Source organism: Schistocerca piceifrons, chromosome 2, assembly GCF_021461385.2.
Source record: "Schistocerca piceifrons isolate TAMUIC-IGC-003096 chromosome 2, iqSchPice1.1, whole genome shotgun sequence".
Lineage (NCBI taxonomy): Eukaryota > Metazoa > Arthropoda > Insecta > Orthoptera > Acrididae > Schistocerca > Schistocerca piceifrons.
In genome coordinates, this window is record NC_060139.1 from 389,186,746 (window position 1) to 389,213,790 (window position 27,045).

Genomic DNA, 27,045 nt, shown 5'->3' on the forward strand with positions numbered 1-27,045 from the left:
TGACATTATTTATTTTCAAACCCTTTCTAAATTTGCCGATATTCATGCTTATCAGTCATCACAATACAAAACATTCATGTATATATTGTCTCGTAATGTGCAGAATTATTCTTTGGAGTAAACATTTTTTGTAACAATAATTGAATTTAGACAGGATTGTGAAACTGGAACAATGCTGTACTTCCACAATATTGAATAAACTTTATTTTGAGTGTTAACAATAATCCACAATGCTGTCAACCCTTTAACTGCTGTGAGCAAGTTAACTCGTCATGCTCAGTCACTCCTCAGGTACACAGTCCTGCTTTTGCTGGATTGGTAGCAGTAAATAGCTATGCATGTAATCGTTTTGGGCACATGGCTGGACGCTGTAAGGAGTCCAGGTGGCTCATAATCAGACAGATGAAGTAGGTTGAAAAGTACATGGTTACTCCTGCAGATGAGCCATTTCTGTATCTTGGTGAATAAAAAAGTTTTGAGTGTTTGTCATACAACATATGTGCCATTTGCTACAAACTGTAAAACAACACATTTTGAATATCTTGAACTGCTTATGAAATATGATGATTGTTATGACCACGATTCGCGATGCACAGGGATGGAAATGGGCATGTCACATGGGGCCATCCGTCAGATGTAAAAATCAGTAACTCGTGGATGAAATCAGATACTGTTCCGCCCTCAGTTTTAAATAAAATTTCAATATTTTATCTAAATTTCATACACTGCAGTGTATGAGCTAAAATCAACCATACGTAAAGTTTGCACAATACATTTTTAACTATTTTACTTAATTTGTTTGCACCATGGTAACTGCGATGAACAGCAAAAAGAAATTCAGTTCTGTATCAAGCAAAGATATCAGACTTAAAGATTCGCAAAAATCAAATTTTTTTCGCCTAATAGTTTTCTTAAAATCAGTATTTTGTAGCGGTGGCAACACTGTCTCTCAGCACAGGTCGCAGCATTTGGTGAGCAGTGCAGCCATAACAAGGCAACGCTCAGCACAGAATGCAGAGAGCACATCTGTAGCATCAAAAAGTTAAACTCTGTGTGCTCTATCTTATACCACCACCCCGTATGATTCTTCTCCACAAAGGTTTAAAAGGAAGGTGTTAAATAGGCAACTCTATTTACTGATAATGCAGGCTCTAGTATCTTGATTTCCTGTGTTTTCAAAAGCATGCTACATTTTTTTCAGGGTGCACTTGGAGCATCTGTTCCTGGGTATGTTCATGGAATACCCCACCCTTACCAGAGTCATACACGGGCTTCATATAGTCAGCGGCACCCACGCAAAGAGAAGGTACAACATTTTAGATGTATAAATAACTTAAAACATAATAATAAATAGTTAAAAGATTGGTAAATTGAATTGCTCATTGAATCAATGGAGTAATTAACCAGGTTTTCTCAATTTACAACTTAATGTTGAACTCTTATGATTTATTATGCAGGTCTTCAGTGCATGCCATATTGCAATCTTTGCTCAGTATTTATTGTTTGTATTGTTATTTGACCATGCATCATTGCTGATAGATTATTTTAAAATCAAAGAAAGATAAATCAAAACTGTACATTCACAAAGATTCAATTTTCAGCATAATGTTAACAGTGAGTCTGAAGCTATAATAGCTATAATTAATTTTGGTGGTAACTCAGAGAGAATGAATAATGTCATTTGTTACTTTATTTTTCAGGATGTGTTTTCCACATTTTCGTCTGACTCTGGCAACGTTCATGACTTCCAGGAAGGTTCAGAGTACAAACATCATATGCCTAAGAGCAAATCAATGCCAGATTACCAGGAAGCACAAAAGCAGGAGGTTTTCACTGTTAGTGGTGAGTGAATAAATTCATTAAGTGTATTCGTACAAATAGCAAATATGTGTGTGTGTGTGTGTGTGTGTGTGTGTGTGTGTGTGTGTGTGTGTGTGTGTGTAAAGGTGGCCGGGGGAGATTTGTGTGAAATGAACTTATACTACAGATTAGGAGTATCATGAACAACCCAGTTATTTGGAATAGAGCTTTTTTTGTGACCTCTGAATTTGAGATGTCTGCTGTGAAGCTTTCATCATTCAGTTTGTAAGTAAGTCCACAAAATAATCACCCATGGTTGGTTCAGGATTGTGATTAAGTTACCCACCAGCCACTTCCTAGAAAGGTTTATGGGCTGTGTGTTAGGTGAACATGTAGGGTAGAGAAACAACATTCCTTGAAGAAAGCATGCACAGTCCTTACCAAAGACTCGTGATCTTACTGAAATGAGAAATTACATTAAAAGTAGCAATACCTCAAACTTTTGTTTTGTCGTGATTTCTGTTCAGTGTGCCCTCGATATGTAGGATATGGGATTGCAAATTAATTCCTGTGGTATCTCAGACCACTGCTCTCGATGTTTCTCTGCTGTGGTACAACAGAATGCATACTGTCTAATAACTCTGTTAGCATGTGACACGTATGTGGCAATTACTTAGTTGTGAAACTGTTCCAAAAACACTGCATTATGCCACCCAGCACACCAGTAGTGGTGTGCATGTGCTCATTACAATCTGGCATATTTGAGTGATTATGCAAAAGAAAGGCTTTGCGGGTTGAAAGGAGATTATCTATACCAGTAGATAAGAATGTTATGTCAACTGAGGTAGAAAGCAAGACTTCATACAGAATGATTTGGACACAAATAACAATTGGACCTGGATTGGAGTTATTGTATCTTTTTGTCAGTCATCAGACTCGGCATGAGAAGTAACTGATAACTTTAAAGAAAACTTGTGTTCCTTTGTGTGCATGTATTCAAATCATGTTATAATCATCCCATAGTTGTTTGGGAAAATTACAAAACATTTCTAACTCTTTTCTCTGAAAATTATCTAGAACACATGGTTCTGCACCCTACTCATGTGGAGATTAGCTGGAATTTTTGACAAAAACCAGACACAATCTCTATGAACATGTTGAGATAGGGACTGGGATCAGTGGTCACTATAGCATTTGTACTAGCATTGTGCACCAAGGTACAAAAGGTTTGAAAAGTGTGCAGTAAAGTCTGCATGGATAGGTTCCAGGGTAGTGTATTAGGACTGTTGCGTGGGTGACTTAGCTGCTAATATTAATTAAATTCTCAGATTTTTCACAGGTGATACTGTAAAATATGAGGAAATTCTATCTGATAAAAATTGTTGTAATATCCAGTTAGATTTCAACAAAGTGACAGCCTGGAATAAGACTGGCAACTTTCTCTTAATGTAAAGAAATGCGAAGTTGTTCACTTCATGAAACATAACAACATGAGTAAGTCATGAAAACATTTGAGAATAAGGATGTACAGAAATATGAAACTGGTCAACCATATAGCCTCAATTGTAACTAATGCAAACGGCAGCTTACAATTCATTTATAGAATACTGGGAAAGTGCAGTTTGTCACCAGAGTTTGCACTCAGAACATACATATTGCTCATCTGTAATAGTGTTCTCACATCATGTCAGACTAACAGGAGACACTGAGCCAGTACAGAGAGGGTGGTACGAATCGACACATGCTTCTTTGGCTATTGAGGTAATGTAACAAATTTAGATTAATCTTAATTTGCAGGCACTTGAAGAAAGATACCATACATCTCAAGAGAAAATGCTTAGAAAATGTCAAGAACTGTCTTTCAGAACAGAAATTATAAATATTGTTCAGACCATGTTTGTCTAAGCCATAGAGAACGTGCATTTAAAGGAAAGCAAATAAGACACTTCTGCAAAAGTGTACAAGCAATCATTCTTACAATGCAACATCAGTGAGTGAAACAGGGAGAAACCTTATCATATGGTTCAATAAAAGGGAACCTCTAGTACACATTTCAGTGATTCGCAAAGTATAGATGTAGAAACAGATTGTACAGTTGTCACAGACAAGGTATTGGCCAAGCCAGTGTCAAGCCAAAAGTGTGGATGAAGCTATTCAGTCCAGTACACCTGTAAAGTTAAGACGATTCTAGTTCCATGCTGTGATCACTTTGCATGGTCCAGTATCGAAAATCAGTCATTCTGATTTGTTCTTCTTACTCACTTGTGCTACTATTGCTTACTTTGACATCACACTTGTTTGGTTGCTCTTTATTAATTGTCCATAGCATATAGCTGGCCCATCCAATCATTCAAAAGAAGGTTCTAGCAGGTCCATGTGGAATAGCATACATCTAGTTCACTGCTAGAAAAGTCATGCAACAGTGTAACGTATTTTGTCTCCAAGATTATTAGAACCCACATAAATGTTTACAAGATACAAAATCAACAGTAGTGGCATGTGCTGTAACAACTGAATATACTTGGAATGATGACTTCCATTGAAGTGAAAATATTTGTTCTGAAAAAGTATGTTCAAAATTAAAGAGGAAACCTTGCCACTTAAATGGCTAAGGCTAAATGCTGGGGAACAGCTTGTGTTGTTGACTAATGAGCAACAGTTAAATTCTGCTATTTATGAAGGTCTTATCACGTTGCAATAAAATGTGCCTACACAATTAAGTTACAGAACTTTGTCGTATTCTTTCATGTATGCTGTAGATATGTTTGTCATTACTGGTCATGGAATATTCCTCTGAGAAAAATCAATGCTCTGCATCATGCCAGAAGTAGGAAGGCTTAGCAACAATTCTGAGAATTCTTGCAAAGCCAAGGAAAGGCGACATGAATTCCTCCTTTGTAAATAATTTAAATTAACTGAAAATTCTCAAACATATTCACTGATGACCAGGTCGTGATAGTGGGATACAAAGACAGTTCCAGTTACATGTACAGGAAACTACACAAAGAATACTCAGAATGGAGCCTGACAGGAAAAACACAAAAGACAGAATGCATGGTAGTGGGGGAAGAAGATAGAGACTGTATGGATGTAGGATTCTGCAAAATTAAAAATGTCTGTTCATTTAAATACTTGCATGTCACTTTTATGACAAATGGGAAGAACCACACAAGACATCACAAAACAGGGCAAGGAAAAATATTAATTGGCCAGCTCAGTTCCTTGCAATAGTGTGACAAAATTACAGAGAGAAAGAAGGCCTTCCTGCAAAGTTCAGTTGTAGAGAGTATCACCACATGCGATGCTGAAATATGCGAGCTAACCAGGAAGGAGAAAAATAAATTGATGTTCCTTGAGATGGATTTTTGAGGAAGAAGTTGTCAGATATGACAATATGGGAAATTATAGGAGAATGACGCTACTCAGTTGCATGAATTCAATGGCCCTTCAGAAAGAAAACTGGATAGATAGTAAACTGTGGAAGTGAAAAGCAGGAGACAATGACCAGTGTGTGCGTGCTCACGTAAAGGATCCATGCATTCCTCAAGACATATATAGTTGAAGTACAGTGTAGGCATTGCATTATCCTGCTGGAATATGCACTTCGGTACCTTGGGCATGATGATAATAGTGTGTATTGTTGCCACATACTGATAAACATTCAGCCTCTCTTCAGCAATTTCAAAATCAGTTCTTTTGCTATATCTGATAGCTCCCCAGATCATGATTCTGAAAGTTGGAGAGATCTGGGTCTTAAGAATTGCAGTTTCCTGTCACTTTTCACTAAATTGCCTATGGACAGGTACATGCTGATTTGACTGTCACAAATAGAAGTCAGACTCATTGCAAAACACTAAAGAATGTCACTAAATGTCCCAGCTGAATCTGGCTCTGCACCGTGCAAGTATCTCTTGTCTTTGGAGTGGTGACAACAGTAAATGACTTGTCGCAGCGTGATCTTCTTGTGATGTAGTCCTCTTGCCACACTGTTATCCTGAATATATATCTCATCACCGCACATTCTGAAGTCATTGCACTACAGCCAAATGTCTGTGTGATCTGCTGATATAATGGTCCCATATCCATCAAATCAGTGACTCAGTGATAAAAGCTGCACATGCATGTTCTCTGGCAGGCTGTGTTGTGATGTCCAACTATGAATTTCCAGTAAAATATTTCACAAGCATGGAATTATGGAAGTATCAGTTTGGTAGCTTTTGTTCAAGGTGTTTATGGTGTAATATTTTCCATTTCTATCTGTCTATGACAACAAATGTATAAATTGTAAATGAGTCTGTCTTGCTAATAACCAGCTGTAATAATAATATATTTGCTATTTTTGGGAAAGAAAGTGGATGTATTACAAAATTTTTTGTTTAATGTTTTTGTCAGAATTTGTTCACATCCTGTCTTTCACAAATTTACAGCGTCTTGGAATAAGTGTGGTCTGACTTCTACTAGTTCATGGTACTTAAACAGCTTTCACTAAGCTTTATCTTAACATCAGCTGCAACTCTCAAAGTTTTATGATTGTGTCATTGTATTTGATGTTATCTTTCGACATGCCAGTTCCTTTTCAGAAGTTTGCGTACCAAGCAACCTTCAAATGATCATTTGTACCATAGTGTAATAGCTGTTATGTGGGAGAGTGAAATGATTCTGGTGAGGAACATTTTGATTTGTATGTCGTGTGTATTCAACAGGACACGATGCCAGGTTCCGTCAGAGTAGAGATCCCTGTCGCAGGTCTAGTAGTAAGAAGACCCTTACAGATCTGACAGATAGTGGAGTAAGTGTTGTGTCAGATACAATACCAATTGCTGTTCCTAGTACTCAGTGCAAAGACAGGTAAGTTCTAATATGACATTTAGTTATTTATCTGGTTACACACACACATCTGTATTTGTTATTTACTGCATCCCTTGACAGTCTTGTTTTTGGTCTGTGTGAATAACTTATGAGCTTCTCATTTTATCTGTGGTATTTTTTGTGTCCTTAAGATAGTATAAAAAAGGACCACCCCCTCAGCGCTTGTCTAGTGTTAAATTTGAGAAATTTCTCACTTAAGAAGAATTGTTTAGTGAGTTTACCAAGTGAAGAATAGAGTCATAGTGTAATTTTATTGTCATGAGTGCGATTGAAAATTTATTTAATAGTAGTGGAATTATAAAATAGTTGGAAGGAGGAACGGTTGCTTCAGTTCTACATTATTAGACACATGATTTAGTCAGAAACACTAATAGATCAACAACTGAGATTAAATTTTTTAGGGCACTGATAAGATGAAAGTTACATTAAAAGGTGTTATAAGCACAAATTACAACAAAAATTAAGAGACTAAGAGTGAGCACAATTGTAAACACGGAATTTTAGAAGAATTGGGTGTAGAACAGAATGGAGAAATAGTGTTAATGTTCCAGAATTCCAAGATTATTAGTCCAGAATGTTAAAGTATCACAGAATTTAAAAATGTTTATGATGAACTAGGTATAGCTTTATTGCCATGTAACTCTGTAAAACAATGTACAGCAGTAATGGTAGTATACAAGTTCATGTTTGTAGCAGGGTGCTGTCATGGTTGATGGAGAGTGAAAAGCAAGTATCCAGCGTGTCACATACGCATAGTGAACGTGAGGCTCTTTCTTCAAAACATCGTTTAAGAACAAGTGCAACAAGTGCCACATCACCAATCGCCAGTCGGTGAGTATAGCTTGATAAGTTCTTCTGGGCATCTCACCCAACAAGTTACAGATAAATGCATATACACAATAAACTCTCTTTTTAATGAATCTCTGGGGACTCCAATATTTTTTTCCTTAAAAAGTTATCCTTAAATGGGAGTTTTGCCCGAGGACACAGGAGTAACCCAGAATCATTATGCGATCATGTTTAGGTGATCTGATTGCTATTTAATTTCAAAATTAACAATATCTGTTGCTACAAATTACACACACACACACACACACACACACACACACACACACACACACTCACTCACTCACTCACTCACTCACTCACTGCTATACAAAACTTAACCCTTTGACCGCTATGCGCAACACTTGCAGTCGCGCCTCGTATGCTGCATTGTTGCGCCGCTCGCCATGTGCTGGATGCTGAATATTTCTGGTGCGCTCGCCATGCACAATGCTTCCAACAGGCTCACTGTTTTATGGCTTTCTATTTTGTTCTGGTCTTTGGACTGGCTTTGCAAGAATTGGGAGTATTTTATTTACAGTATTTACACTTAATTTTCGTGTGAGGTGCATTTTTATTATAATGTATATGCAAATAAATATGTTTAAAATAGTGATATAATAACACGTTCTCTCAAAACAAGGTTTAACAGCATTTTATTACTGAAATTGTGTGTGATAAATTTTGTAGCATGGATAAGCGCAGAGAGTTACATTGCATTCTTTACAGCACAAGTTAGTTTGTTTCCTAATACCATTTCGAGCACAGACTATGCATGTCTTGTACTTTTCCCACTGATCTGGTAAATGTAACGACATGTTTAGTCTTGTTGGGTACTCTTGACGTTTAGCACCACCTGCTCTCTTGTGATCAATGTAAAGAGTTGCAAAACTTTCTCTAATTACATGAAGATGAAACTTTTTATATTTCATTTTCGTCTCACATTTCTGGTTTAAGCTAAAGGCATTGAACATGCCATCAAAATACATAAATTCACTATGCAAACAATAGTGAATAATTGGCGACTGATGTCTTAACCAAGAATAGTCTCGCAGAAAGGTGCGAAACTACAGTTTGACAGAAATCACAGTAGGGTCATCTGTTGTGTCTAAAGCAAATTATTCATACAAGTGCTATGAGGGTCTGCCAAAAGCACTGACATCGACTTCAGTAGTCGTGCCCTGCACTTTGAAACACCATCTGTTGTGATTAGAGCAAACAACAAGGTGTGGTGAGAGTCCGCCAGTAGCGCTGCAAACTTCTGCAGCAGCCAGCAGCACCTGGGGCATGGCAGCACTGAACTGCTGTGGCAGTCAGCCGCACCAAGGGCATGGCGCGCTCGGACTGCTGTAGCAATCAGCCGCAGTCAAAGGATTAAGGACAAAAGTAACTTTTGCATGACGTGTCGCTGTCAGGTAACATGGTTCGATCAGACTTGGACCGTACATAGAAAGAACTGCTACCCTGTAGTTTGGAGGGTGACCGAGAGAAATATGCAATGTGGCAAACAGAAATGACACTTTTATACAAAGACAAAAATTATACGATTCACCACAGTTCATGACAGTCTCCCAGACATCACAAAAGGCAGAATTGCCGTATACCGAAATGCATGCTTTGCAATGTGCATCCCCACTGGCCATAAGGTAGGTAAGGAATTCTTGTGGTTGGTTGTTCCATTCCTCTCCCAGCAACAGTTGGCCGCAGTTGGATGGTCATTGGTGCTTCTGGATGTGCTGCAATACTTCTCCCCAACATAACCCACTTGTTCTCAGTGGGATTTAAGTTGGAGGGAATGGGCAGGCCAGGCAATTCTTCAAATATTCTCTCATTCCCAGAGGTCCCCCACATGCACTGTTAGATACGGGTGCACATCGTCATCCGTGAAAATGAGTTGGGGCCAAATGCACCCCTGAAAAGACACACATGGGGAAGGATAATAGTGTCACAGTAACATTGACCAGTGAGTGTACTGATTTCAAAGATTTGGAGGTCAGTATGATCATGCAACAATGTACCATAACACTTGGACCACGAAAACAATTGTGTTCAACAGCGTACATGGGTACATTATGTACGCTCATATGGAGAGAGGTGGGAACATGTAATGCATCCATTTCAACATCATCCAGGTACTGATGATGTACTTGTAAGCACAGGTAGCATTTTTGTTTGTTTCTGAAACACTTGGGAGTTTTACATTTTCCAGTTATTAGTAGAGGCGGCTTTACACTTCAGTTACTATTTTACTATTTATTTACATACAGTAGCATCATCATTCTATCCTTTTTTTTTACCTCTGTGGAAGTTTTCTCTCTTAATGGAATATGTGCTTACAAGAAGTAAATTATAAAAGATGCCACTTTTATCAGTATTGAAAATGTATCTGGACTCGAAACCACGTATTAGTCGTGGCAATGTAACATTCTTTAAATAGTTTACACTTTCTTTGTCTGCCTGACTTTCTCCACTTACAAGTTCAAACAACAGATTATGTTTTGTGTGTGTGTGTGTGTGTGTGTGTGTGTGTGTGTGTGTGTGTGTTCAATTTACTGAGATTTCCAGTGCCAGTTCTCTGGGCAACTTCACAAGCCTTAACTTGAGCCTGTTTCCGCTTATAGAAATGCCGCCATTTCTAATTCCAAGAGACTACTGTAGAAGAACATTTTCCACATTGTTGAATGTAGACATGTGAATGTTCTTCTTTTGGATCCAGAGAAATCATTAGCTTTGGCATTTAAGAACACTTCCTTATTTTTGAGTATGCCAACAGTGCAGACGAGGCTCAATAGTATTTCTTCACCATGTCAGAAAATTTTATGTTAAGATTGTCTGCAACATTGTGGATGACAATCAGCCTCGTCCGAATTGTAAGCGTCTTACATTTGCAGGCCATAACTCCATAAAACTAAAACTTAGAACTTAAACTCCTCAATAAACGAACTATTACATTTCTCATGTGTAGTGAATCCAGTAGAGGCTGTGATATCAGATTGCTTGACCAAAGTTGCATTGAAGGTGGGGTAGAAACTGATTTCCGATTCGTTCAATGCATTTTCCGGTAAAGTCAAAATACTGACCAAACAACTATGATCCAGGTAACTGTCAGCCAAAAGAGTCAATTACCATGTACTGCATCACACAAAGTAAGGACTGTGTAAACCTGAAAGAGAAATCATTTAATTGGATAGATAAAAAAAATCTACTCACCAAGCAGCAGCAGAACACACATAAAAGACGGTTGTAATTGGCAAGCTTTTGGAGGCATGGGCTCCTCCAGGCAGAAGGATTGAAGGGGAAGGAAGAGGGGTGAAGGAAAAGGACTGTAGAGGTCTAGGAAAAGGTGTAAACTTCGGGAAAGTTACCCCAGACCACGGTTCAGGGGAGACTTGATCGTAGGGGATGAGAAGGAAAGACTGATTGTTGGGTACTGCATCGGATGAGATTTGAAAACCTGAGAGCTTAAAGGTGGGAGACAGGGTAATCAGAGACATAGATTACTGCTTAAACATCATGCATGAGTTAATAAGAGTGAAAAGCTAAGTGCATTGTACGTAACAGATGTGGGGAGGGTGGCTGTGAGAAATGGAGGGGGAAGACAGTGAAATGTGTAAGAAACAAAAAGTGGTGGAGCAAAGAGTAGTTACTGTGAAGAAATGCTGATACGGAAGAAAGTAACATAAATTAAGGCCAGGTTGGAAGCAAGAGTTCTGAGATACTGGTGTCTGGGGAAGAATCTAGATGGCGCATGTGGTGCAACAGGTGCCGAGGTCATGAATGTCATGTTGTAGAGCATGCCAGTACACACCCTCTGCCTATGCCCATTCATCCTAATAGATAATTTGGTGGTAATCATGCCAATGTAGAAGACCAAATAGTGTTTACATAACAGCTGGTATATGACATGTCATATCACAGGTGGCTCTCCCTTTGATGGTATATGTTTTGCCAGTTACAGGGCTGTTATAGATGGTGGTAGGAGGGTGCATAGGGCAAGTCTTGCAGTGGGGACAGTCACAGAGGTAGGAACCATAGGGAGGGAGATGGGTGCAGAAGGAGCATAGGGTCTGACAAGAATATTGCGGATATTGGGAAGGTGACTAAAAGCTATTCTAGGGTGTGGTGGGTAAGCAGATTAATGGGAGCAAACTGAAATAATATTTTACAAGAAAGCAGAGTGGTTAACCTGTACTTATAGTAAAACTCCTTTTTAACAAATCACTGGTGACAAATATTTTTTTTCCTTAAATGGGGTGTAGTGGAAGGAACGACTCAGAATCATAATTCATTCTTGTCTGCATGTTGTAAAAGCTTTGTAATTACAAACTCACCAATACTCTGCTACAGATTTAAACACACACACTTTTTGCAGAACATGTTATGTATGTATTTATTTATTTACTTATTTATTTTACTCGGTAAGAGTTGTTTGTCTTGTCCTTTCTGCGTATTGTAGTGACAGTAGTTGTTATGCCAATTGGTTGATGTTTTTTTTTAGAATTGGTTGTTCCATATTAAAAGAGGAATAGTAGTTTCCTGATGATAGCAATTCCTTGTACAGCTGTTGCAAAATTTTGAGTGACAGCCTCCTCCTCTTTTTCATCATTGTCACCATAATCTCACAATGTTCCTTCATTAGCACTTCACACATCTCAATCACATTCATCTTGGGTATGGAAGTAATAATGTCATAATTACAAGAAAAAATTTCTAGAATGTCACATTTTAGAAACCTCTTTGATTTTACTCCATTCTTGTGGAACAGTGTCATCTTCAACAGCAATTGATGCATCACAACCAGCCTTTGCAAAACAATACAACCTATCATACTGTGTTGCACAATCCCAGGAAGCATCATACATATGCATAATCTGTAGAACATTGAGTCTCATCACTTCAGGTAGCATTTTTATGTTTTAAAACACTTGATAGATTTAAATTTCCCATCCTTTAGTGTGGAGCAAGTTCTCACTTCCATCACTAAACACAATAGCGCAGTCATTTTTTCTTTACCTTTTTTACACCACTGGCATTTATTCCACTTAACAGAATGTGTTTTCACATAAAGCAAATTGTAAAGACACCAATTTCATCTGTATTAAAAGTGTCTCTGGGCACTTCCTACGTCCACGGTCTCTCTCTCCCTCCTCCCCCCTCCCCCCCCCCTCTCTCTCTCTCTCTCTCTCTCTCTACTGACACTCTGAAATGAGAAATTATGATGTTTTTTATATATTTTTAATGGTCTAATCAGCCATTCGACGCACTGAAATTTTCAACACTGATCTTCAGGGTGATTTCCCGAGCCCTCTCTTGCACCATGTTTCCACTTACAGGGACACTTTCCCTCTTAAAACATTGACATATGAATGTTCTTACTTTTTCATCCAGAGGAATCACTAGCTTCGGCATTAAACAATGCTTCCTTTATTTTTGAGAATGCCACACAATGAAGATGGCACTATATTGTAATTCTTCGCTGTGTTGGAAAGTTTTATATTATGATTGTCTTCGACAGTGTGGATGATGTCAGTTCTCACAGAATCATAAGATTTCTATGTTTGCAGCCCATAAGTCCACAAAAATAAAACTGGTAAATTCGACAATAACAAAGACAACGTTTCAAGTCTCGTGCTTTGCAACTCGGTGAGTGGGACATCAGATCATGAGACCAGGGTCACATTTTAGGCAGGAGGTAAATCAATTTCGATATCCCCACAATGGAATTCGATCTGGAAACACATCAATCAGAAGAATAGATCATTTTGACTGCCGTCACACAACACAGACTTGTGAAACTGGAAGAAACCAGAAACTCGTTTGGAAATAAAAACTGGCTTTTAATTTGCAGAATTTTTCGTGTTTATTCCTTGAAAGCTGACATTTTCTCAACGTCGGGTTCATGAAAAGTGGGGAGTCATAGCATTGTTTTTAGGGGAATGTGAAACTGACAGGAATATTCATTAAAAACAGGTTCGTTAATTTGGGTTTTACTGTACCTTTATGAGGTGAAAGTCCAAGTACTTGCTTAAAAAAACACAAGTTGAAAAAAACTGTGTTTAACATTTGGAACTTCAGTGTTCTAACCTAAGGGAGAAAAAGGGGGTACATTTGGGTCTCCCTGGAAGGAACATAAAAATTCTAAAAGCTGGTTTTTTCTATTATGAATTGTCTGTATGCGAATACTTGCAATTCTGCCTTCTGAAGGTATGTGATGGCCAACAATTCTGTCCTATTGTAATTTTTGGTTTTATGATTTGATTTTCCTTATAATTAAATAATAGTTTACCCTTAAAGTGAGATTACAGATAGAATGAAAAGAGAGGGGGGGGGGGGGGGGGGGGGGTGGAGAGAGAGAGAGAGAGAGAGAGAGAGAGAGAGAGAGAGAGAGTGAATGCTATGTGTGCTTGAGTATGTTAATCATTCTGTTGCAGGCATAGTCGTAAACCAGTTCAGATGGTGTTCAGTGAATCGAGATCTGGGTCACTGGAACGAACGGGTCCTGCACAGCCATTTGTTGCTGATCCATGTATGCCGCCCCTCTCGCTACCTCACACTGCAACTCAGTTGGAAGAGGCACGTCGTCGCTTAGAAGAAGAAGCACGTGCAAAGGCCGGCCGCCAAAGGTAAGAACAAATGTTCTGTCACCCACTCGAAGGTTGGTTGGGATACAACAAAGCTGTATGGGCATGGTGCTAATGGAGTTAGTATACCACTGCCTTCCTGGGAACTTTGAACTTACTTATCCAATCAGTTATAAGGTACCTTTAGTCAAATGTGTACTCTGAACCATGATGCAACTCTGCATTATTGACAGTAGCAAATTTTACAAGAAATGATAAGTGACAGACAAAAAAAATCGTAGCACTGGTCAATAATTGAACCCCAAAACTTCGAACTTGTAATCTGGCACTTCACCACTGAACCACCAAGCTTCACTAAATGTTCTTTAACACACATGTAATGTATTGTGAATACATAGAAAGAAGGATCCTTTATTGTATGATTATATGGTAGCGGAACAAACACTGAAAATATCTGGGAGTATGCGTACAGAATGATTTGAAGTGGAATGATCATATAAAATTAACTGTTGGTAAGGCGGGTACCAGGTTGAGATTCATTGGGAGAGTCCTTAGAAAATGTAGTCCATCAACAAAAGGAGGTGGCTTACAAAACACTCGTTCGACCTATACTTGAGTATTGCTCATCAGTGTGGGATCTGTACCAGATCCGTTACGGAGATGTTTAACAAACTCAAGTGGCAGACTCTGCAAGAGAGGCGCTCTGCATCGCGGTGTAGCTTGCTGTGCAGGTTTCGGGAGGGTGCGTTTCTGGATGAGGTATCGAATATATTGCTTCCCCCTACTTATACCTCCCAAGGAGATCACGAATGTAAAATTAGAGAGATTAGAGCGCACACGGAGGCTTTCAGACAGTCGTTCTTCCCATGAACCATACGCGACTGGAACAGGAAAGGGAGGTAATGACAGTGGCACGTAAAGTGCCCTCTGCCACACACCGTTGGGTGGCTTGCGGAGTATAAATGTAGATGTAGATGTAGATGAAATTTACCCAACGAAAAAAACGAAATTTTTAATTTTAAAAATGTTGCTTCATTCTAATCACTAACTCAGTCAGCATTTCAGCCCCCTTCCCTCTCCCCCCTCCCTCTCCCCCCTCCCTCTCCCCCCTCCCTCTCCCCCTCCCTCTCCTCCCTCCCTCTCCCCCCTCCCTCTCCCCCCTCCCTCTCCCCCTCCCCCTCCCTCTCCCCCCCTCTCCCCCTCCCTCTCCCTCCCTCCCTTTCCCCCTCCCTCTCCCTCCCTCCCTTTCCCCCTCCCTCCCTTTCCCCCTCCCTCTCCCTTTCCCCCTCCCTCTCCCTCTCCCCCTCCCTCTCCCCCTCCCTCTCCCCCTCCCTCTCCCCCTCCCTCTCCCCCCTCCCTCTCCGCCCCTCCCTCTCCGCCCCTCCCTCTCCGCCCCTCCCTCTCGCCCCTCCCTCTCGCCCCTCCCTCTCTCGCCCCTCCCTCTCTCGCCCCTCCCTCTCTCGCCCCTCCCTCTCTCGCCCCTCTCCCTCTCTCGCCCCTCTCCCTCTCTCGCCCCCCTCTCCCTCTCTCGCCCCCCTCTCTCTCTCTCGCCCCTCTCTCTCTCTCGCCCCTCTCTCTCTCTCGCCCCTCTCTCTCTCTCGCCCCTCTCTCTCTCTCTCGCCCCTCTCTCTCTCTCGCCCCTCTCTCTCTCTCGCCCCTCTCTCTCTCTCGCCCCTCCCTCTCTCGCCCCTCCCTCTCTCGCCCCTCCCTCTCTCGCCCCTCCCTCTCTCGCCCCTCCCTCTCTCGCCCCTCCCTCTCTCGCCCCTCCCTCTCTCGCCCCTCCCTCTCTCGCCCCTCCCTCTCTCGCCCCTCCCTCTCTCTCCCCCTACCACTCTCTCCCCCTACCACTCTCTCCCCCTACCACTCTCCCCCCCTACCACTCTCCCCCCTACCACTCTCTCCCCTACCACTCTCTCCCCTACCTCTCTCTCCCCTCCCTACCTCTCTCTCCCCTCCCTACCTCTCTCTCCCCTCCCTACCTCTCTCTCCCCTCCCTACCTCTCTCTCTCTCCCCTCCCTACCTCTCTCTCTCTCCCCCCTACCTCTCTCTCTCTCCCCCCTACCTCTCTCTCTCTCCCCCCTACCCGTCTCTCTCCCCCCTACCCGTCTCTCTCCCCCCCTACCCGTCTCTCTCCCCCCTACCCGTCTCTCTCCCCCCTACCCGACTCTCTCCCCCCCCTACCCGACTCTCTCCCCCCCTACCCGACTCTCTCCCCCCCTACCCGACTCTCTCCCCCCCTACCCCTCTCTCTCCCCCCCTACCCCTCTCTCTCCCCCCCTACCCCTCTCTCTCCCCCCCTACCTCTCTCTCTCCCCCCCTACCTCTCTCTCTCCCCCCCTACCTCTCTCTCTCCCCCCCTACCTCTCTCTCTCCCCCCCTACCTCTCTCTCCCCCCCTACCTCTCTCTCCCCCCCTACCTCTCTCTCCCCCCCTACCTCTCTCTCCCCCCCTACCTCTCTCTCCCCCCTACCTCTCTCTCCCCCCTACCTCTCTCTCCCCCCCTACCTCTCTCTCCCCCCCTACCTCTCTCTCCCCCCCCTACCTCTCTCTCCCCCCCTACCGCTCTCTCCCCCCCTACCTCTCGCTCCCCCCCTACCTCTCGCTCCCCCCCATACCTCTCGCTCCCCCCCATACCTCTCGCTCCCCCCCATACCTCTCGCTCCCCCCTACCTCTCGCTCCCCCCTACCTCTCGCTCCCCCTACCCCTCTCCACCCCTACCTCTCGCTCCCTCATAACCCCTCTCCCCCCTTTCCCCCCTTTCCCCTCTCGCTCCCCCATTACACCTCTCCCCCCCTTCCCCTCTCGCTCCCCCATTACACCTCTCCCCCCTTCCCCTCTCTCCCCCCCTACCCCTCACTCCCCCCTACCCCTCACTCCCCCTACCCCTCACTCCCCCCTACCCCTCTCTCCCCCCTTCCCCTCTGTCCCCCCTTCCCCTCTCTCCCCCCTACCCCTCTCTCCACCCTACCCCTCTCTCCACCCTACCCCTCTCTCCCCCCCTTCCCCTCTCTCACCACTACCCCTTTTTCCCCCCCTTCCCCTCTCTCCCCCTTCCCCTCTCTCCCCCTTCCCCTCACTCCCCCCTTCCCTCACTCCCCCTACCCCTCCCTCCCCCCTTCCCCTCCCTCCCCCCTACCATTCCCTCCCCCCTACCATTCCCTCCCCCCTACCATTCCCTCCCCCCTACCATTCCCTCCCCCCTACCATTCCCTCCCCCCTACCCTCTCTCCCCCCTACCCTCTCTCCCCCCTACCCTCACTCTCCCCCTCACGCCACCGCTCCCCCCCCGCCCCCGCTCCCCCCCCCTCGCCACCGATTCCCCCCTCGCCCCCGCTTCCCCCCCCCCTCGCCACCGCTTCCCCCCCTCGCCACCGCTTCCCCCCCCTCGCCACCGCTTCCCCCCCCTCGCCACCGCTTCCCCCCCTCGCCACCGCTTCCCCCCCCTCGCCACCGCTTCCCCCCCCTCGCCACCGCTTCCCCCCCCTCGCCACCGCTTCCCCCCCTCGCCACCGCTTCCCCCCCCTCGCCACCGCTTCCCCCCCCTCGCCACCGCTTCCCCCCCCCCCTCGCCACCGCTTCCCCCCCCCTCGCCACCGCTTCCCCCCCCCTCGCCACAACTTCCCCCCTCTCCACCCCCTCGCCACCGCCTCCCTCCTCGCCCCTCTCACACCCCCTCGCCGCCCTCCCACTCTCCCCCGCTCGCCGCCCTCCCACTCTCCCCCGCTCGCCGCCCTCCGCCCTCCCACTCTCCCCCGCTCGCCGCCCTCCGCCCTCCCACTCTCCCCCGCTCGCCGCCCTCCCACTCTCCCCCTCTCGCCGCCCTCCCACTCTCCCCCCTCGCCGCCCTCCCACTCTCCCCCCCTCGCCGCCCTCCCACTCTCCCCCCTCGCCGCCCTCCCACTCTCCCCCCTCGCCGCCCTCCCACTCTCCCCCCTCGCCGCCCTCCCACTCTCCCCCCTCGCCGCCCTCCCACTCTCCCCCCTCGCCGCCCTCCCACTCCCCCCCCCCCCTCGCCGCCCTCCCACTCTCTCCCCCTCGCCCCCCTCGCTCTCCCCCTGTCCACCTCTCTCTCCACCTCGCCCTCTCCCTCCCCCTCGCCCTTCTCTCCCCCCTCGACCCCTCTCTCCCCCCTCGACCCCTCTCTCCCCCCTCGACCCCTCTCTCCCCCCTCGACCCCTCTCTCCCCCCTCGCCCACTCTCTCCCCCTTCGCCCCCCTCTCTCCCCCCTCGCCCCCCTCGCCCACTCTCTCCCCCTTCGCCCCCCTCTCTCCCCCCTCGCCCCCCTCTCTCCCCCCTCGCTCCCCTCTCTCCCCCCTCGCTCCCCTCGCACCCCTCTCTCCCCCCTCGCTCCCCTCTCTCCCCCCTCGCACCCCTCTCTCCCCCCTCGCACCCCTCTCTCCCCCCTCGCACCCCTCTCTCCCCCCTCGCTCCCCTCTCTCCCCCCTCGCTCCCCTCTCTCCCCCCTCGCTCCCCTCTCCCCCCCCTCGCTCCCCTCTCTCCCTCCTCGCTCCCCTCTCTCCCCCCTCGCTCCCCTCTCTCCCGCCTCGCTCCCCTCTCTCCCCCCTCGCTCCCCTCTCTCCCCCCTCGCTCCCCTCTCTCCCCCCTCGCTCCCCTCTCTCCCCCCTCGCTCCCCTCTCTCCCCCCTCGCTCCCCTCTCTCCCCCCTCGCTCCCCTCTCTCACCCCTCGCTCCCCTCTCTCCCCCCTCGCTCCCCTCTCTCCCCCCTCGCTCCCCTCTCTCCCCCCTCGCACCCCTCTCTCCCCCCTCGCTCCCCTCTCTCCCCCTTCGCACCCCTCTCTCCCCCCTCGCACCCCTCTCTCCCCCCTCGCACCCCTCACTCCCCCCTCGCACCCCTCACTCCCCCCTCGCACCCCTCACTCCCCCTCGCACCCCTCACTCCCCCCTCGCACCCCTCTCTCCCCCCTCGCACCCCTCTCTCCCCCCTCGCCCCCCTCGCCACCCCCTCTCCCTCCCTCGCCCCCCTCTCTCCCCCCTCGCCCCCTCTCACCCCCCTCGCCCCCTCTCACCCCCCTCGCCCACCTCTCACCCCCCTCGCCCACCTCTCACCCCCCTCGCCCACCTCTCTCCCCACTCGCCCACCTCTCTCCCCACTCGCCCACCTCTCTCCCCCCTCGCCCCCTCTCTCCCCCCTCGCACCCCTCTCTCCCCCCTCGCACCCCTCTCTCCCCCCTCGCACCCCTCTCTCCCCCCTCGCTCCCCTCTCTCCCCCCTCGCTCCCCTCTCTCCCCCCTCGCTCCCCTCTCTCCCCCCTCGCTCCCCTCTCTCCCCCCTCGCTCCCCTCTCTCCCCCCTCGCTCCCCTCTCTCCCCCCTCGCTCCCCTCTCCCCCCCTCGCTCCCCTCTCTCCCCCCTCGCTCCCCTCTCTCCCCCCTCGCTCCCCTCTCTCCCCCCTCGCTCCCCTCTCTCCCCCCTCGCTCCCCTCTCTCACCCCTCGCTCCCCTCTCTCCCCCCTCGCTCCCCTCTCTCCCCCCTCGCTCCCCTCTCTCCCCCCTCGCACCCCTCTCTCCCCCTTCGCACCCCTCTCTCCCCCCTCGCACCCCTCTCTCCCCCCTCGCACCCCTCACTCCCCCCTCGCACCCCTCACTCCCCCCTCGCACCCCTCACTCCCCCCTCGCACCCCTCTCTCCCCCCTCGCACCCCTCACTCCCCCCTCGCACCCCTCACTCCCCCCTCGCACCCCTCACTCCCCCCTCGCACCCCTCTCTCCCCCCTCGCACCCCTCGCCACCCCCTCTCCCTCCCTCGCCCCCCTCTCTCCCCCCTCGCCCCCTCTCTCCCCCCTCGCCCCCTCTCACCCCCCTCGCCCACCTCTCACCCCCCTCGCCCACCTCTCACCCCCCTCGCCCACCTCTCACCCCCCTCGCCCACCTCTCTCCCCACTCGCCCACCTCTCTCCCCACTCGCCCACCTCTCTCCCCACTCGCCCACCTCTCTCCCCCCTCGCCCCCTCTCTCCCCCCTCGCCCCCTCTCTCCCCCCTCGCCCCCTCTCTCCCCCCTCGCCCCCTCTCTCCCCCCTCGCCCCCTCTCTCCCCCCTCGCCCCCTCTCTCCCCCCTCGCCCCCTCTCTCCCCCCTCGCCCCCTCTCTCCCCCCTCGCCCCCTCTCTCCCCCCTCGCCCCCTCTCTCCCCCCTCGCCCCCTCTCTCCCCCCTCGCCCCCTCTCTCCCCCCTGGCTCCCTCTGTCCCCCCTCGCCCGCTCTCTCCCCCCTCGCCCGCTCTCTCCCCCCTCGCCCGCTCTCTCCCCCCTCGCCCCCTCTCCCCCTCGCCCCCTCTCTCCCCCCATCGCCCCCTCTCTCCCCCCATCGCCCCCTCTCTCTCCCCCCTCGCCCCCTCTCTCCCCCCCCTCGCCCCCTCTCTCCCCCCTCGCCCCCTCTCTCCCCCCTCGCCCCCTCTCTCCCCCCTCGCCCGCTCTCTCCCCCCTCGCCCGCTCTCTCCCCCCTCTCCCCCTCGCCCCCTCGCCCCCTCTCTCCCCCCATCGCCCCATCTCTCTCCCCACATCGCCCCCTCTCTCTCCCCCCTCGCCCCGTCTCCCCCCTCGCCCCCTCTCTCCCCCCCCCCCTCGCCCCCCTCGCCCCCTCTCTCCCCCCCTCGACCCCCTCGCCCCCTCTCTCCCCCCTCGCCCCCTCTCTCCCCCCTCGCCCCCTCTCTCCCCCCTCGCCCCCTCTCTCCCCCCTCGCCCCCTCTCTCCCCCCTCGCCCCCTCTCTCTCCCCTCGCCCCCTCTCTCCCCCCTCGCCCCCCCTCTCGCCCCCTCTCTCTCCCCCCCTCGCCCCCTCTCTCTCCCCCCCTCGCCCCCTCTCTCTCCCCCCCTCGCCCCCTCTCTCTCCCCCCCTCGCCCCCTCTCTCTCCCCCCCTCGCCCCCTCTCTCCCCCCCCCTCGCCCCCTCTCTCCCCCCCTCGCCCCTCTCTCTCCCCCCCTCGCCCTCTCTCTCTCTCCCCCCCTCGCCCTCTCTCTCTCCCCCCCCCCTCGCCCTCTCTCTCTCCCCCCCTCGCCCTCTCTCTCTCCCCCCTCGCCCTCTCTCTCTCTCCCCCCCCCTCGCCCTCTCTCTCTCTCCCCCCCCCCTCGCCCTCTCTCTCTCTCTCCCCCCCTCGCCCTCTCTCTCTCTCTCCCCCCCTTGCCCTCTCTCTCTCTCTCCCCCCCTCGCCCTCTCTCTCTCTCTCTCCCCCCCTCGCCCTCTCTCTCTCTCTCTCCCCCCTCGCCCTCTCTCTCTCTCTCTCCCCCCCTCGCCCTCTCTCTCTCTCTCTCCCCCCCTCGCCCTCTCTCTCTCTCTCTCCCCCCCTCGCCCTCTCTCTCTCTCTCTCCCCCCCTCGCCCTCTCTCTCTCTCTCCCCCCCTCGCCCTCTCTCTCTCTCTCCCCCCCTCGCCCTCTCTCTCTCTCTCCCCCACTCGCCCTCTCTCTCTCTCTCCCCCCCTCGCCCTCTCTCTCTCTCTCCCCCCCTCGCCCTCTCTCTCTCTCTCCCCCCCTCGCCCTCTCTCTCTCTCTCCCCCCCTCGCCCTCTCTCTCTCTCTCCCCCCCTCGCCCTCTCTCTCTCTCTCCCCCCCTCGCCCTCTCTCTCTCTCTCTCCCCCCCTCGCCCTCTCTCTCTCTCTCTCTCCCCCCCTCGCCCTCTCTCTCTCTCTCTCTCCCCCCCTCGCCCTCTCTCTCTCTCTCCCCCCCTCGCCCTCTCTCTCTCTCTCTCTCCCCCCCTCGCCCTCTCTCTCTCTCTCCCCCCCTCGCCCTCTCTCTCTCTCTCTCTCTCCCCCCCTCGCCCTCTCTCTCTCTCTCTCTCTCCCCCCCTCGCCCTCTCTCTCTCTCTCTCTCTCCCCCCCTCGCCCTCTCTCTCTCTCTCTCTCTCCCCCCCTCGCCCTCTCTCTCTCTCTCTCTCTCCCCCCCTCGCCCTCTCTCTCTCTCTCTCTCTCCCCCCCTCGCCCTCTCTCTCTCTCTCTCTCTCCCCCCCTCGCCCTCTCTCTCTCTCTCTCTCTCCCCCCCTCGCCCTCTCTCTCTCTCTCTCTCTCCCCCCCTCGCCCTCTCTCTCTCTCTCTCTCTCCCCCCCCTCGCCCTCTCTCTCTCTCTCTCTCCCCCCCTCGCCCTCTCTCTCTCTCTCTCCCCCCCTCGCCCTCTCTCTCTCTCTCTCCCCCCCTCGCCCTCTCTCTCTCTCTCTCCCCCCCTCGCCCTCTCTCTCTCTCTCTCCCCCCCTCGCCCTCTCTCTCTCTCTCTCCCCCCCTCGCCCTCTCTCTCTCTCCCCCCCCCTCGCCCTCTCTCTCTCTCTCTCCCCCCCTCGCCCTCTCTCTCTCTCTCTCCCCCCCCCTCGCCCTCTCTCTCTCTCCCCCCCCCTCGCCCTCTCTCTCTCTCCCCCCCCCTCGCCCTCTCTCTCTCCCCCCCCCCCTCGCCCTCTCTCTCTCTCCCCCCCCCCCTCGCCCTCTCTCTCTCTCCCCCCCTCGCCCTCTCTTTCTCCCCCCCCTCGCCCTCTCTCTCTCCCCCCCCCCCCTCGCCCTCTCTCTCTCCCCCCCCCCTCGCCCTCTCTCCCCCCCCCCTCGCCCTCTCTCCCCCCCCCTGGCCCCCCCCCTCGCCCTCTCTCTCCCCCCCCTCGCCCTCTCTCTCCCCCCCCTCGCCCTCTCTCTCCCCCCCCTCGCCCTCTCTCTCCCCCCGTCGCCCTCTCTCTCCCCCCCGTCGCCCTCTCTCTCCCCCCCGTCGCCCTCTCTCTCCCCCCCGTCGCCCTCTCTCTCCCCCCCCGTCGCCCTCTCTCTCCCCCCCCGTCGCCCTCTCTCTCCCCCCCCGTCGCCCTCTCTCTCCCCCCCCCGTCGCCCTCTCTCTCCCCCCCCCGTCGCCCTCTCTCTCCCCCCCCGTCGCCCTCTCTCTCCCCCCCCCTCGCCCTCTCTCTCCCCCCCCCCTCGCCCTCTCTCCCCCCCCCTCGCCCTCTCTCTCCCCCCCCTCGCCCTCTCTCTCCCCCCCCCGCCCTCTCACTCCCCCCCCCTCGCCCTCTCACTCCCCCCCCCCCCGCCCTCTCACTCCCCCCCCCGCCCTCTCACTCCCCCCCCCGCCCTCTCACTCCCCCCCCCCGCCCTCTCACTCCCCCCCCCGCCCTCTCACTCCCCCCCCCGCCCTCTCACTCCCCCCCCTCGCCCTCTCTCTCCCCCCCTCGCCCTCTCTCTCCCCCCCCTCGCCCTCTCTCTCCCCCCCTCGCCCTCTCTCTCCCCCCCTCGCCCTCTCTCTCCCCCCCTCGCCCTCTCTCTCCCCCCCTCGCCCTCTCTCTCCCCCCCTCGCCCTCTCTCTCCCCCCCTCGCCCTCTCTCTCCCCCCCTCGCCCTCTCTCTCCCCCCCTCGCCCTCTCTCTCCCCCCCTCGCCCTCTCTCTCCCCCCCTCGCCCTCTCTCTCCCCCCCTCGCCCTCTCTCTCCCCCCCTCGCCCTCTCTCACCCCCCCTCGCCCTCGCCCTCTCTCTCCCCCCCCTCGCCCTCTCTCTCCCCCCCTCGCCCTCGCCCTCTCTCCCCCCCTCGCCCTCGCCCTCTCTCCCCCCCTCGCCCTCGCCCTCTCTCCCCCCCTCGCCCTCGCCCTCTCTCCCCCCCTCGCCCTCGCCCTCTCTCCCCCCCTCGCCCTCGCCCTCTCTCCCCCCCTCGCCCTCGCCCTCTCTCCCCCCCTCGCCCTCGCCCTCTCTCCCCCCCTCGCCCTCGCCCTCTCTCCCCCCCTCGCCCTCGCCCTCTCTCCCCCCCTCGCCCTCGCCCTCTCTCCCCCCCTCGCCCTCGCCCTCTCTCCCCCCCTCGCCCTCGCCCTCTCTCCCCCCCTCGCCCTCGCCCTCTCTCCCCCCCTCGCCCTCGCCCTCTCTCCCCCCCTCGCCCTCGCCCTCTCTCCCCCCCCTCGCCCTCGCCCTCTCTCCCCCCCTCGCCCTCGCCCTCTCTCCCCCCCTCGCCCTCGCCCTCTCTCCCCCCCTCGCCCTCGCCCTCTCTCCCCCCCTCGCCCTCGCCCTCTCTCCCCCCCTCGCCCTCGCCCTCTCTCCCCCCCTCGCCCTCGCCCTCTCTCCCCCCCTCGCCCTCGCCCTCTCTCCCCCCCTCGCCCTCGCCCTCTCTCCCCCCCTCGCCCTCGCCCTCTCTCCCCCCCTCGCCCTCGCCCTCTCTCCCCCCCTCGCCCTCGCCCTCTCTCCCCCCCTCGCCCTCTCTCCCCCCCCTCGCCCTCTCTCCCCCCCCCTCGCCCTCGCCCTCTCTCCCCCCCTCGCCCTCGCCCTCTCTCCCCCCCTCTCCCCCTTTCCCCCCTCTCCCCCTTTCCCCCCTCTTCACCCTTTCCCCCCTCTTCACCCTTTCCCCCCTCTTCACCCTTTCCCCCCTCTTCACCCTTTCCCCCCTCTTCACCCTTTCCCCCCTCTTCACCCTTTCCCCCCTCTTCACCCTTTCCCCCCTCTTCACCCTTTCCCCCTCTTCACCCTTTCCCCCCTCTTCACCCTTTCCCCCTCTTTCCTTCTTCTCCCCCCCTCTCCCCCCTATTTATCCCCTCCCCATTGGTTGTAAATCAAAAAGTCAGTTTTCATGTATTGTAGAGATCAGCTAATCAGGAAATTTGAAACTAGTAATAATTCATTTGTTTAATACATTTGTGTCTATATATTTAGTGCAAGGTGCTACAAGTATGCCCGTTTCTGTATTTGTCATGATTGTTAGTCGTATAATTGTTATTTACTGATTCTTTCCTTCACCTCAATTACTTTTTCCCAAGTACTTTAAATAAATTGTAAAACCAATATGAGTCAACATTACACACAAGTTAATATAGTGAAATATTAAAATACTTCTAGAAAAGTCATATTAAGAGCTTTTCAGTGTCAATACTTGGATCAATTGTAAAGAAAATTACAGGTATTGTAGTAGTTCTCATATAACAGTTTTGCAAATATTTCACAGTAAATTGGAACTAATGTTTGCTGCAGGCCTCATGGACTACAGCAAAAGTATCAGCTTCACATTCCAGAAACTGGACAAAATTTTCCTTAGGAACCAGATATCCCTGATTCTTTCTTTCAACCAGAATAATGCATTCAAATGATCTGCTATTTGAACAGAGGATAGATATATGATATGTAATTGTCAATGCTAATTGTATGGGACAACATTGGTTTGTCTCTTTACGCAACGAGTCAAAAGGAAACGTACAGATCTCATTCTCTGCTCATAGTAAGCAGTTGTCAACATTTACACAGTTTAAGATAGGCTAATGTTGTCAGTTACGGGTTTGACTTATGTTATCGTATAAGCATCTGTAAACTGTGTGGCATGATCACAATTTTGAAAGCTGCGGCTCACTTTCACATACTGCAACTGCTTCCTTCACCACATGTCGTCCACTCCTTTCACTTAGAAGGAAACTGTAGATAGACCACTATTTGGAAGCATTACATACTGAAAAGACCACTGTAAACTAAAACAGGGTGTATACGACCCGGGAGATCCGGGAAAAACCCGGGAATTTTTTCATCCGGGAGAAAACCGGGAAAAACCCGGGAATTGTTTACAATTCTGGGAATTTTTCTTCATTTTAGTTTTCAGTTATGTTTTTGTGTTTTTGACTGATAGGAACCAATATTCTATCAAAGGATATTACTGTATACCGCTACAGCAGAATACTACTGTAGCAACAAAACATGAACGAGAGGAAAAAAAAAAAAAACGAAAATAAAACTTAAGTTCAAAGAAATGCGCCGTATACAACAACAAAACAGTGCTCATACAAGCGTCTGCTAACAGCAAAGTGTGTCAAAGGCTTTAGCAAGACTATGCAATGCTTTATAACAACAAATTACCTCCGATGGGCGTGACGTGACAACTGTTTAAATTAGATTCGTTTGAGCAGTTGCGGGCGGGCTCTTGCGCATCCGCAGTTGAGTCGCGTATGAGTAGTACCTTCTCCCGCTTCTGGTTACAGAAATGTGGCTGAGCGCCACTACTTAATATTTCCCCGGTTCGGAAATACAGTAAATCTGGGGCTGATGCACACAGCAGTCTTGAGTTGTGGTGGGGAGGTGGGTCGTCTCCACGTGACCTGTGTTTACGTTCAGTGATTTTGTTGTTTCCTCTTCGTTTATTGTTCTCACGTTAAATGTTAACAAAACGGATTTTTGTGGCCGGGATCTATCAAATGAATTAAATACGTTTGCATAATTACGGAAGGCTGAAATATGTTATTAGATTCAGATTTTATTTCCACCTTTCTGACAGTCAAGCATTAATCGCCTTATAGAACAATGAAGTTATTTTTGCCGGTTTGCTAAAGAGAATAGGCTTTTATTAACCTTTTCTGCTGAGGCAGTCAATTTATTTGAAACGAAGTGTTTAATTTCACACTATTGGCTAGTTTCAACTGTTCCCTGCATTTAAAGTGCACGTATGGCATTGTGCCATAATAAAGAACCAAATATGAGATAATACAGTACTGGTACTCCAAGAAAATTTACATACGAATGTGCATTGTAAGCCGAATTATGAATTTTAGCATGGTTCATGAAATTCCGAAGCTCTTGAAGTATCCTCTTGTGTTTTGATTCTTTTATGACATAATGTAAGGTCTTTTAATGTTTTACACGTACGAACATAAGGGCTTCCTGCGTCTTCGTAGCTGCGCAAGCGCGGTGACGCGTGTTATCTGGCGCTTTCTTGCAACTGCTGAAATGAACATATTTCTAACAGGTCGCGGGAAAATATTGCGAATGTTGGTTTGAGAAGTGCTGCATTCAAAGCAGATTTCCTTTTACCGCAAGATGAGCTATGTGCGAGAATGTACCATGAATTTCTTAAATCACAAAGCGTTTGACTCTCATTTAAAAATCAACTCTTTGAGGACGACCATTTAGAAATATTTCGAGCCCAGAAGATCAGACATCTACGTCATTATTAAAAATTTTACTGCCACATTTGTGTTACCTATCTTAAAGTGTAACATGAGCAAAAAAGATCAACATTATATGTGGAAGCTAAGCTTCTCTTCCAGCTTATTAAGTT

General features: G+C 50.6%; 1 protein-coding gene across 3 annotated transcripts in view; it reads left to right on the plus strand.

Annotated features, from left to right (window-relative positions):
- The window catches only part of LOC124776400 (axin), a 268,089-nt gene that overhangs the window by 213,517 nt on the left and 27,527 nt on the right, over positions 1–27,045 (plus strand). For 2 of the 3 annotated variants that reach the window (XM_047251377.1, XM_047251379.1), the window contains 5 exons: positions 1,202–1,306; positions 1,701–1,842; positions 6,504–6,648; positions 7,363–7,500; positions 13,926–14,117. In XM_047251377.1, the coding sequence (XP_047107333.1) occupies positions 1,202–1,306; positions 1,701–1,842; positions 6,504–6,648; positions 7,363–7,500; positions 13,926–14,117 (722 nt within the window). The remainder of the gene's footprint in view (positions 1–1,201; positions 1,307–1,700; positions 1,843–6,503; positions 6,649–7,362; positions 7,501–13,925; positions 14,118–27,045) is intronic. The other variant, XM_047251378.1, reaches the window with a different exon arrangement.